The sequence below is a fragment of the Salmo salar genome, chromosome 02 (assembly GCF_965601325.2).
Source record: "Salmo salar chromosome 02, fSalSal1, whole genome shotgun sequence".
Taxonomy (NCBI): Eukaryota; Metazoa; Chordata; class Actinopteri; order Salmoniformes; family Salmonidae; genus Salmo; species Salmo salar.
This window is the reverse complement of record NC_138292.1, coordinates 89832327-89844892: the sequence shown is the minus strand read 5'-3', so window position 1 is coordinate 89844892 and position 12566 is coordinate 89832327. Positions and strand designations below refer to the sequence as shown.

Sequence of the window (12566 nt, the reverse complement as noted above, 5' to 3'; positions counted from 1 at the left end):
TTCCCTATAAGTACAAACAGTTATGTTTTTAGCGTTGTTACATATTTCTTGACTTATTTCCGGATATCTTCTAAACTACCCACAATGCAGTATTTCTCAACGTCATATGGAGGATCTACTCTGTGCTGCAGAGTTTGTATGCTAGCTCGGTAGCTAGCTCCAGCTTGCAAACGTCAGCCACACCTCATGCTTTCATATACTGTGTGGTTGTGATATCTAGTGGGAACGCATTAGCACGGTAGACTCTGGTGCCTTGTTGTCAGTAGGGATGTTATGTTTGATACCGGAGCTACGAGGCCTGCGTCCAAATCGCTAAGCAGTAAACTTCAAAGCAGTGTACCGATGCCTGTATTATTTTATCAGCAGCACGTCATCAATGGCGTCTGAAGCTTCATTTCATCAAACAACCACCTGATTGGTTTGGTATTGGGCTTGTTCGACAGGCGATTGCCGACTGACTGATGTACAAATTCCCTGTTGCTGCTGTTGAAAGAAGCGTTCCATCCACTATATTATACGTCACACTAACAGCATCGCCTTAAAGCCCCACATTATGTATTGTTACACCATGGAGGAGCAGCATAGACCTAGTCTGTTCATTATATACATCGACATGATGTATTGTTACACCATGTAGGAGCAGTATAGACCTAGTCTGTTCATTATATACATCTACATGATGTATTGTTACACCATGTAGGAGCAGTATAGACCTAGTCTGTTCATTATATACATCTACATGATGTAGTGTTACACCATGTAGGAGCAGCATAGACCTAGTATGTTCATTATATACATCTACATGATGTATTGTTACACCATGTAGGAGCAGTATAGACCTAGTCTGTTCATTATATACATCTACATGATGTATTGTTACACCATGTAGGAGCAGTATAGACCTAGTCTGTTCATTATATACATCTACATGATGTATTGTTACACCATGTAGGAGTAGTATGGAGGTACAGTGGGGGCCAAAATTGTTAACACCCTTGATAAAGATGAGCGAAAACGACTCTATAAAAAAAAATCAAATTCTAAGCTATATTGTGTCAAAAATACAGGGAAATGATTTTATTTTATACTAATACAATAGCTCAGAGAAAGAGATTTAGTTTAACATGTAATTCTCAAAATGTAGGGGTCTGAATTATTGCCACCCATGTTTTCAATACTCCAGCACCTTCCCCTTGGGAGAATAACGACAATGAAATGTTTTATGAGATTAGAAAACACATTGGGTGTGATCTTAGACCATTCCTTCATACAGAATCTCTCCATGTCCTTGATTTATTTTGTCTGCGCTTGTGGACTGCCCTGTTCAATTCAAACCACAGGTTTTCAATGGAGTTCAAGTCCAAAGACTGAGATGGCCATTGAAAGCGTTGATTTTGTGCCCGATTAACCATTTCTTCGTGGACGTTGATGTGTCTTGCTGGAAGACCCACTTAAGGCCAAGTTTCAGCCTCCTAGCAGAGAGGTAACCAGGTTTTGGGCTAAAATATCCTAGTAGTGGGTAAAGTTTAATGATTTATTTTATACAGCAATTCTTTATCATCTTTATCAAGGGTATCAATAACTAGGTGCTTATTTTGATATCTAATTATTTGACTGAATCAGAAATACAGATGTGGAGTAGATGTAGAGTTTGTTTGAAATTCTCATAAAAATCTGAACTAATCAAACAACACTTGTTGCTCTTTGTACGTGTTGATATAATATTCATATTTAATGGAGAGAAAAAAAACGTTTCCCTAAACTGCTTTATAATATTACAACTCAATAAAGAAGAAAAAAAGTTGTCCCTCCTCAACTGCGTTTCCACCCTCCAGACAGCAGATGGCGATATGTGTCTTTCAGCCGATGTTTCTAGTGTGACGTATAATCTAGTGGACGGAACGCTTCTTCAACAACTGCAGCCACCTCGCTAGCTCGCTAGCCGACAGTCTGAACATTCAAGCTCTTTAGACAATTTCGTGGTTTATTTGCCACTTTGCTTTAAACATACTTATGTGGAAACAACTAGCTACCCCATTAAATTTAATATTTACGTTGTAAGTCAGCTAGCTGGCTGGTTAAGTTAGCACTAGTCTAGTCGCTAATGCTAACTAGCTATTATCCCCGACCATGAGTTCACTAAGCTACTCTCTTCCTGCTAAAGAAGAGGAGGTCTGCTGGACGGAGAAAGAAGCTCTCGTGAAAGAGGAGGTGAAAGAGGGAGTGTGGCTGAACGTTGTCGTGAAAGAGGAAGAGGAGGATGTCACACTACAAAGACAAGTAGAGGGTGAGGCTGTTACAGTGAAAGAAGAAGAGAAAGACGTTACAGAGAAAGACACCTTCAGAGTGAAAGAGGAGGAGGATGCAGTTTTTGGAGTGGAGGATGAAGAGGGGGAGATTACTGTCACATTAGAGGAGGACGAAGAAGAGAAGACTGGAGAACTGATTAACACCAGTAAATACAGTGAGTACTATCTAATAAAACAGGGACATTGATCTGATTAACAGCAGTACATACAGTGAGTACTATCTAATAAAACAGGGGCATTGATCTGATTAACACCAGTAAATATAGTGAGTACTATCTTATAAAACAGGGACATTGATCTGATTAACACCAGTAAATACAGTGAGTACTATCTAATAAAACAGGGACACAAACTCTGCAGTTGTTGAACTAATGTGTGATTTTTAAAAGGGCATTCTACACTTGAATATGTTTTTGTACTGTGTGAATTGTTCATGACGTCCTCCAGGGATTTTTAAACTTTTCCTGTTGAAAATGGATATATAAATACAGTAAAGTATAAACACACTAAAGGGAAACAAATAAATGTTTTGAGCAAAATAGTTTTTTTTTTTTTAGAGATCTGCAAACTAGAAGGAGTGATGTCAAAGTAAGGCCTTCAAGGAGTTGGCTTGATAGGAAGTCGTGATGTCATCCAATAGGCGACTGATCTTCATGTGAATATTCATTATTCTATTTAAAATCATTCATGTTCCGTCAAGTTGGTTGTTGATTATTGCTGGAAAGCCATTTTCAAGTCTTGCCATAGACTTTCAAGACGATTTAAGTCCAAACTGTAACTAGGCCACTCAGGAACATTCAATGTCATCTTGGTAAGTTCCTCCAGTGTAGATTTGGCCTCGTGGTTTTGGTTATTGTCCTGTTAGGACAGTTTTTTTGTATTCAGATCTCTGAAATACACTCTACCTACGTAACATTTAGTGTCTCCTTATATTACGCTGGGAAAATAGTTTTCATGGGCACAAAAATCCTAAATCATTTCAGAGTTTGCTAAATCCAATGGTTCTAACCGAGAGTCACCTTAACTTTATTGACAACACCCAAATGGATACTGTCATTAATGTGGTTCTTCAATAATTACACATAATACTTAATACTGTAGCTGTTTAGTTACAGTCACATGTTCAACTATCATCAGCTGATCCAGGAAATCATTTTCTGAATGACAGTCACATGACAAACATCACGACATGCAACAACAACCAAAGTGCTTCTTCATTCATTACTCTGGTAAAGAAAGTTATGCCGTGCTCCACTTTGAATCCAACATCCCTAACAAATTGATGTTTATACATTTACATTTACATTTAAGTCATTTAGCAGACGCTCTTATCCAGAGCGACTTACAAATTGGTGCATTCACCTTATAATATCCAGTGGAACAACCACTTTACAATAGTGCATCTAAATCTTTTATGGGGGGGTTAGAAGGATTACTTTATCCTATCACAGGTATTCCTTAGAGGTGGGGTTTCAGGTGTCTCCGGAAGGTGGTGATTGACTCCGCTGTCCTGGCGTCGTGAGGGAGCTTGTTCCACCATTGGGGTGCCAGAGCAGCGAACAGTTTTGACTGGGCTGAGCGGGAACTGTGCTTCCTCAGAGGTAGGGAGGCGAGCAGGCCAGAGGTGGATGAACGCAGTGCCCTTGTTTGGGTGTAAGGCCTTATCAGAGCCTGAAGGTACGGAGGTGCCGTTCCCCTCACAGCTCCGTAGGCAAGCACCATGGTCTTGTAGCGGATGCGAGCTTCGACTGGAAGCCAGTGGAGAGAGCGGAGGAGCGGGGTGACGTGAGAGAACTTGGGAAGGTTGAACACCAGACGGGCTGCGGCGTTCTGGATGAGTTGTAGGGGTTTAATGGCACAGGCAGGGAGCCCAGCCAACAACGAGTTGCAGTAATCCAGACGGGAGATGACAAGTGCCTGGATTAGGACCTGCGCCGCTTCCTGTGTGAGGCAGGGTCGTACTCTGCGAATGTTGTAGAGCATGAACCTACAGGATCGGGTCACCGCCTTGATGTTAGTGGAGAACGACAGGGTGTTGTCTAGGGTCACGCCAAGGCTCTTAGCACTCTGGGAAGAGGACACAAGGGAGTTGTCAACCGTGATGGCGAGATCATGGAACGGGCAGTCCTTCCCCGGGAGGAAGAGCAGCTCCGTCTTGCCGAGGTTCAGCTTGAGGTGGTGATCCGTCATCCACACTGATATGTCTGCCAGACATGCAGAGATGCGATTCGCCACCTGGTTGTCAGAAGGGGGAAAGGAGAAGATTAATTGTGTGTCATCTGCATAGCAATGATATGAGAGACCATGTGAGGATATGACAGAGCCAAGTGACTTGGTGTATAGCGAGAATAGGAGTGGGCCTAGAACAGAGCCCTGGGGGACACCAGGGGTGAGAGCACGTGGTGCGGAGACAGATTCTCGCCACGCCACCTGGTAGGAGCGACCTGTCAGGTAGGACGCAATCCAAGCGTGGGCCGCGCCGGAGATGCCCAGCTCAGAGAGGGTGGAGAGGAGGATCTGATGGTTCACGGTATCAAAGGCAGCAGATAGGTCTAGAAGGATGAGAGCAGAGGAGAGAGAGTTAGCTTTAGCAGTGCGGAGAGCCTCCGTGATACAGAGAAGAGCAGTCTCAGTTGAATGCCCAGTCTTGAAACCTGACTGATTAGGATCAAGAAGGTCATTCTGAGAGAGATAGCAAGAGAGCTGGCCAAGGATGGCACGTTCAAGAGTTTTGGAGAGAAAGGAAAGAAGGGATACTGGTCTGTAGTTGTTGACATCGGAGGGATCGAGTGTAGGTTTTTTCAGAAGGGGTGCAACTCTCGCTCTCTTGAAGACGGAAGGGACGTAGCCAGCGGTCAAGGATGAGTTGATGAGCGAGGTGAGGTAGGGGAGAAGGTCTCCGGAAATGGTCTGGAGAAGAGAGGAGGGGATAGGGTCCAGTGGGCAGGTTGTTGGGCGGCCGGCCGTCACAAGACGCGAGATTTCATCTGGAGAGAGAGGGGAGAAAGAGGTCAAAGGATGCAGAGACGGAGGAGAGGAGGGTTGAGGAGGCAGAATCAGGAGATAGGTTGGAGAAGGTTTGAGCAGAGGGAAGAGATGATAGGATGGAAGAGGAGAGAGTAGCGGGAGAGAGAGAGCGAAGGTTGGGACGGCGCAATACCATCCGAGTAGGGGCAGAGTGAGAAGTGTTGGATGAGAGCAAGAGGGAAAAGGATACAAGGTAGTGGTCGGAGACTTGGAGGGGAGTTGCAATGAGATTAGTGGAAGAACAGCATCTAGTAAAGATGAGGTCAAGCGTATTGCCTGCCTTGTGAGTAGGGGGGGAAGGTGAGAGGGTGAGGTCGAAAGAGGAGAGGAGTGGAAAGAAGGAGGCAGAGAGGAATGAGTCAAAGGTAGACGTGGGGAGGTTAAAGTCACCCAGAACTGTCAGAGGTGAGCCATCCTCAGGAAAGGAACTTATCAAGGCGTCAAGCTCATTGATGAACTCTCCAAGGGAACCTGGAGGGCGGTAAATGATAAGGATGTTAAGCTTGAAAGGGCTGGTAACTGTGACAGCATGGAATTCAAATGAGGAGATAGACAGATGGGTCAGGGGAGAAAGAGAGAATGTCCACTTGGGAGAGATGAGGATTCCAGTGCCACCACCCCGCTGGCTCGACGCTCTAGGGGTATGCGAGAACACGTAGTCAGACGAGGAGAGAGCAGTAGGAGTAGCAGTGTTATCTGTGGTAATCCATGTTTCCGTCAGCGCCAGGAAGTCTAGGGACTGGAGGGTAGCATAGGCTGAGATGAACTCAGCCTTGTTGGCCGCAGTCCGGCAGTTCCAGAGGCTGCCGGAGACCTGGAACTCCACGTGGGTCGTGCGCGCTGGGACCACCAGGTTAGAGTGGCAGCGGCCACGCGGTGTGGAGCGTTTGTATGGCCTGTGCAGAGGGGAGAGAACAGGGATAGACAGACACATAGTAGACAAGCTACAGAAGAGGCTGCGCTAATGCAAAGGAGATTGGAATGACAAGTGGACTACACGTCTCGAATGTTCAGAAAGTTAAGCTTACTTTGCAAAAATCTTATTGACTAAAATGATACAGTGCTGCTGGCTGGTGGAGTAGGCTAGCTAGCAGTGGCTGCGTTGTTGACTTTGAACGTGTAGCTGGCTAGGTAACCTCGATAGTTTCAGTACTACACCTTGTCATGATACAAAGCAACTTTGTAGCTAGCTAGCTAACATAACACTAATCAAGACGTTCCTTGTAATGTATTTAGTTTCTACAATGCTGCTCGTCGGTAATAGTTGGCTGGGTTAGGAAAAATGGCGTCGCGGGGGACGGAAATAGCTGGCTAGCTAACCTCGATGGCTGGCTAGTTAACCTCGGTAATTACTAAACTACACAATTATCAAGCTATGACAAAGACAACTAAGTAGCTAGCTAGATAACACTACACTAGTCAAATCGTTCCGTTGTAAAGTATTAGTATCTACAGCGCTGCTAGTCGGTAACGGTTGGCTAGCTAGCAGTGGGTTAATGATGACTAGGTGTGTTGACTAGGTCTGGCGCCGCGTCGCGGCTGGCTAGCTCACCTCGATAATTACTCAAACTACACAATTATCTTAGATACAGAGACAGCAAAGACAACTATGTAGCTGGCTAACTAACACTAACACTACACTAATCAAGTCGTTACGTTGTAATGTAATAGTTTCTACAGTGCTGCTAGTCGGTAGAAGTTGGCTAGCTAGCAGTGATGACTAGCTAGCTAGCAGCTAGCAGTGTTGACTACGTTAGGAGGACGAAGATAGCTAGCCTCGATAATTACTCAATTACTCTAAACTACACAATTATCTTTGATACAAAGACGGCTATGTAGCTAGCTAAGAAGAATTGCTCAGATCAAACAAATCAAGCCGTTGTAATGTAGTGAAGTGTAATATTACCTGTGGAGCGAAGCGAAGTGCGACTGCTCGCTCCAAACCGGAAGTACGGAAAAAAGTTTTATAAAGTGTTATTGTCTGCTTGATTTACTGTAGGGTCTCGTTAGTCTGTTTGGACACAGAGATACTTAGCTCATAATGTGTAGAGAACTGTTCTTTGATGGATAGGCTATTGTACAACACACAGAGCTATTTTCCTATATTTTTTGTTAGGTGAAGTTATGGGCCCTACAGTAGGTCTATGTTATTGTTAGGTGAAGTTATGGGCCCTACAGTAGGTCTATGTTATTGTTAGGTGAAGTTATGGGTCCTACAGTAGGTCTATGTTGTTGTTAGGTGAAGTTATGGGCCCTACAGTAGGTCTATGTTATTGTTAGGTGAAGTTATGGGCCCTACAGTAGGTCTATGTTATTGTTAGGTGAAGTTATGGGTCCTACAGTAGGTCTATGTTACTGTTAGGTGAAGTTATGGGCCAATTTGGCAAACTGTACAAACCCTCATTGTCAAGCTGATTGAAAAGCCAAAGAGCATTTTACTGGTTGAAGTGTTTTTAAGTACAAAGTGGTTTATTTGAGATGATGACACAAACATTATATTAAGCAGGACATTCAAACGAGCCTTACAATTATAATCCAAAGTAGTGTGAAATGCACTCATAAGCAACCTGGAAATGGAGGTTTCTCCCCTGAGTTTTCCCCCGTTCACATTCAGAATACATTGTGAAAAACTAAAATCTTTGCTCACCATTTTTGCTCCAGGCAGATATACTACATCCATAACTAGCGGTTTCCTCATTAGCAGGGAGGAGTTTCTGCAATCAAATTGCATGTGCATCGCCCTCGTGCCGCAATTTTAGCAAACACAAAAAGGGGCCTACATTGGATACAAAAAGTTGTCTGGCACACTGCTTCGAGTTTCAATAACTTTATCTTATTTCTAGCCTACCATCATCGATTTTACTACTAATGTGAAAACAAGACAAAATGTGACTATTCTAGCTAATTTTAAGACAATTGTCAAATAATTTTAACATTCATTACAGACGTCAATTGTTGTACAACATCGTGGCTGCGCTGTTGGCATCACCTTTTACAGTGGATTACTGCTGTTGTGGGCCTTTAACCATCTGTCTGTCTTTGTTGTTCACACAGGAGAGAGGCGGGACAGTTGTGGATCCTCTGGGGAGTCTCAACAACCTCTTGATGCTGAAGAGGCAGAGAAGAGTCTCTCCAGATCAGAACACCTCAATAAACACCTGCAGAGATCCACAGGGAAGAAATCTCACTGCTGCTCTGACTGTGGGAAGAGATTCACCTCCTCAGGCATTAAAATTCATCAGAGAATCCACACAGGAGAGAGACCTTATAGCTGTACTCAATGTGGGAAGAGTTTTGTTCAATCTACATCTCTGACAGTGCACCAGAGAATCCACACAGGAGAGAGACCTTATAGCTGTGGTCAATGTGGGAAGAGTTTTGTTCAATCTAGCTATCTGACAGTGCACCAGAGAATACACACAGGAGAGAAACCTTATATCTGTGGTCAGTGTGGGAAGGGTTTTGCTAGATCTAACCATCTGACTTTACACCAGAGAAAGCACACAGGAGAGAAACTTTTTAGCTGTGATCAATGTGGGAAAAGTTTTACTCAATCTGACCATCTGACTTTACACCAGAGAATACACACAGGAGAGAAACCTTATATCTGTGGTCAATGTGGGAAGGGTTTTGCTGCATCTAGCAATCTTACTCTACACCAGAGAATACACACAGGAGAGAAACCGTATAGATGTGGTCAATGTGGGAAGGGTTTTGCGGCATCTACCTATCTTACTCTACACCAGAGAATACACACAGGAGAGAAACCGTATAGATGTGGTCAATGTGGGAAGGGTTTTGCGGCATCTACCTATCTTACTCTACACCAGAGAATACACACAGGAGAGAAACCTTATAGCTGTGGTCAATGTGGGAAGAGTTTTAGTCAATCTGGCCAACTGACAGTGCACCAGAGAATACACACAGGAGAGAAATCTTATAGCTGTGGTCAATGTGGGAAAAGTTTTCATAAATCTGGCCATCTGACAGTGCACCAGAGAATACACACAGGAGAGAAATCTTATAGCTGTAATCAATGTGGGAAGAGTTTTACTACATTTGGCCAGCTGACTTTACACCAGAGAACGCACACAGGAGAGAAACCTTATAGCTGTGATCAATGTGGGAAGAGTTTTACTAGATCTGACCATCTGACTTTACACCAGAGAACGCACACAGGAGAGAAACCGTATAGCTGTGGTCAATGTGGGAAGAGTTTTGTTCAATCTAGCCAGCTGACAGTACACCAGAGAACACACACAGGAGAGAAACCGTATAGCTGTGGTCAGTGTGGGAAGAGTTTTACTGAGTCTGGTGGTCTGACTAAACACCAGAGAACACACACAGGAGAGAAACCTCATACCTGTGACCAGAGATAATCTGATAAAAAATCTCTGATCAAATATCAGAAAATACATACATGGAGGAGTTGTTTCATGATATCTATGAATTAATGTCACAATGTAGAAAGTTTTAACATTGTAGTAGCAGTATTGTAATGATGTCACAATGTAGAACCCTAAACGTTTGTCCCCTGTTCTATTGATTTCAACATGATATGGATATTAGCCTCAATGGGGAAATCCAGGCTCTGAAATGAAAGAGTTACTATTTATGTGATTTAACAAAAAGTGACTAACACAAAAAGAGTTGTGTTACACTTACCACGTTGGTGACCCACTTGAATCAAAATGCAACACTTCAAAATGTAGCGAGCTGTTTTCTACAAATTGTCTTCTAACCAGTGATGTACACATTATTCCCAGATTCCGTGTGGTTTTTGAGCTGTTAGTTTTAACAGGACGTGCAACCTCATCTCCCTCCTCTCGCACAAATGATTTTAGCGATGAGTTATGACAAATAAGTGTTGTGTTCCTTTGTTTAGCGACCCCTACATTTAAATGTATCACTCCAAAATGTAGCTGACTGTCTTCTGCAGGTTGTCCTCTAACCAGTGAGGTAAAATATATCTCCCATTTCCATGTGTTTTTTTAGTTGTGTTAGTTTCAACATCCCGTACAACCTGATTTCACCCCTAATCGATATCAGTGATTTATTGCTACTTGTCAAAACAACAGCGTTTTTGGAGCTTGTGCAGTTTATAAGGTGCTTGTTTTTAAAAAGTAATATGATTATTGTGGCAGATGTTTGTGTATGCAGTGTGGCCCATTTTATGTTTAGGTTTTCAATATATCACAAACTGTTTCTGCATATTGGTTATTGATTTGTACATGTTAAAACTGTGTTTTGACATTGGGCTATCCCACCTAGAAAAATGTAATTGAAAATACTTTGAAAAAAGGACTATGCAACCAAATATTTATTTATGCAACCAACTGACAATTTTTGGTACAATTATATTGACATTGTTGCCCTGCTATTAGAATATCAGGGTTCATTCTCAGATGTGCCAACCCAAATGTACTAGAGCATGACATTGGGGACTGGGCCCCGATCCAACAACATGCCTATCTAGTGAACCCTGAAAAGAGAGAGAAGCTTGAAATCAGACATGTCCGTGGTAAGGACAACTTGGTTGCTGATTGTGGGCAGTTAAAAATTTTTGCGTTAGCCAGTGCGTTGCCATTGATTACATTTTATTTTGACTGGTTTTCCGTATTGGCGAATATGTTTTATCTCTTATTCTTTTCCGTATTTTTTGTTCCACGGGGACCAGAGTTCTAGAAGCTAGTGGGGAAAAAAAGATAAAAAATTTGTTCCAGAAGCTAGTGAGTTTTAGGAAGACAAGGTTTTTTTCTTGTTTTTTTAAATTGTTGACAGCCAGTAGACACCATGTTTATATTGTAGAAGGTGAAGCATTGTAGTTGATTATAATGTGAAATTGAAGTTGTTTTCTGTTGGTGGTAAGCAAACTTTTAAGGTGTTAGTCTTTGGTTTTTCCATTTTGTTTTGAGGTTGGACTTTAGCACGTCTAGCTCGTTAGCACGTGTAGCCCGTTAGCACGTCTAGCTCGTTAGCACGTAGGACGCACTGATTGGTGTCACCTCGTTAGTCAGTATGTGTTACACCTGTGCTGGCTTGTCCATCTCGTTAGTGGGAAGGTGTTTCACCTGAGCTGGTCCAGGTTCTATTTAAGAGTGTCTGGCCCAGTGCTCCAGTTGTCTTGATACATGTGGAGAGTCAACACCTTTAGTTGCTCCACCTTTTTGGTTTGCTTCCTGTCTTTAAGTTTGGTGTGGGTTTTTATTTTGTTTGCCTCTTCTTGGGCAGATTTAGTGGGTCTCATGGTGGGTGACTTTTATATCCCAGTTGTTGTTACTAGGCAACTTTCAGTGGACACTGAGAGCAAAACTGCAAGATTATGTTATAATACTTTTATTGCATCAAATGGTTGTTTTATGCAACAGAATAGTGTTCTTAGAACTATTGTGTCTGTGTTCTACTGAGGATGGGCCTCTGGGAGAAAACACTGACAGGAGATTTACAATGTCTTTTGTGTGATAAAACCTAAAGAGACTGGATTCCAGAGCATGAGTTAATGTTTCTGTTCTATATGGTACCAGGGAGAGATGACCCCAGGGCCAGACCCTGGTCTCGACACAAAGAGTAGTGTTTTTACAGCAGATTCTGTCTGCTGAGAATAATAAGTATCTTTCATACAAATCTTAACCTTGTGACCCGTTCTGTACATCTATTGTTCGTCATGTAGGTTGAAAGGGGCTATAAAAGACCTTTGTACTTTTGTCCCGTAGGTCCACCAGCCATCATTATCGTAGGGCACTCAATTGATTCACTTTATATGTGTACGTTGTATTGACCTGCTCCCTTATAAGTGAATAAATATTTAGTTTAAGAATAACTGACTTGTATGATAAGTTTGTCTCACCTCATTTGATATTAAAGAAATTAACAACCACATTTGGGGATGTGAATCTTGACTTGGTGACTGCTCCTGATGACCTGGGTAAATGGTGCATGAGGGATCCCTCTAACTTGGGATCTCAGGGTGACCACACTTCGGGAACGGAGCAGATGGACCCACCTTTGATCTGAGAGGCAGCGAGCCAAGTGGATACCATCAGAATAGTATATACATCAGTACATCTCCAGAGGCAGCGAGCTGAGTGGATACCACATCTCGAACGTAGTTTAAAGAAAGAGGTGCGCGACACACACAAAGTGGAGTTTTTAGGAAAGCCCCGTAGGCTCTGAGTGTGTATTCCTGTGTGGAGGTGCAAACAGGGCCCAGTCAGGAGGCTCTGAGTGTGT

At 42.9% G+C, this 12566-nt stretch overlaps 1 protein-coding gene across 1 annotated transcript; it reads left to right on the top strand.

The window, feature by feature from the left end:
* Positions 1 to 1557: 1557 nt before the first annotated feature.
* On the top strand, positions 1558 to 12215 carry LOC123740634 (uncharacterized). The gene is made up of 2 exons (XM_082968886.1): positions 1558 to 2464; positions 8391 to 12215. The coding sequence occupies exons 1-2, from the start codon at positions 2131 to 2133 to the stop codon at positions 9713 to 9715; spliced, it is 1659 nt and encodes a 552-aa protein (XP_082825012.1). The 5' UTR covers positions 1558 to 2130; the 3' UTR covers positions 9716 to 12215.
* Positions 12216 to 12566: the final 351 nt, after the last annotated feature.

Excerpts from the sequence above, each read along its gene's own strand:
- LOC123740634 (XM_082968886.1), top strand. The coding sequence starts at position 2,131 with ATGAGTTCACTAAGCTACTCTCTTCCTGCTAAAGAAGAGGAGGTCTGC. Across the intron at positions 2,465-8,390 it reads GATTAACACCAGTAAATACA|GAGAGAGGCGGGACAGTTGT; the intron begins GTGAGTACTATC and ends TTGTTCACACAG.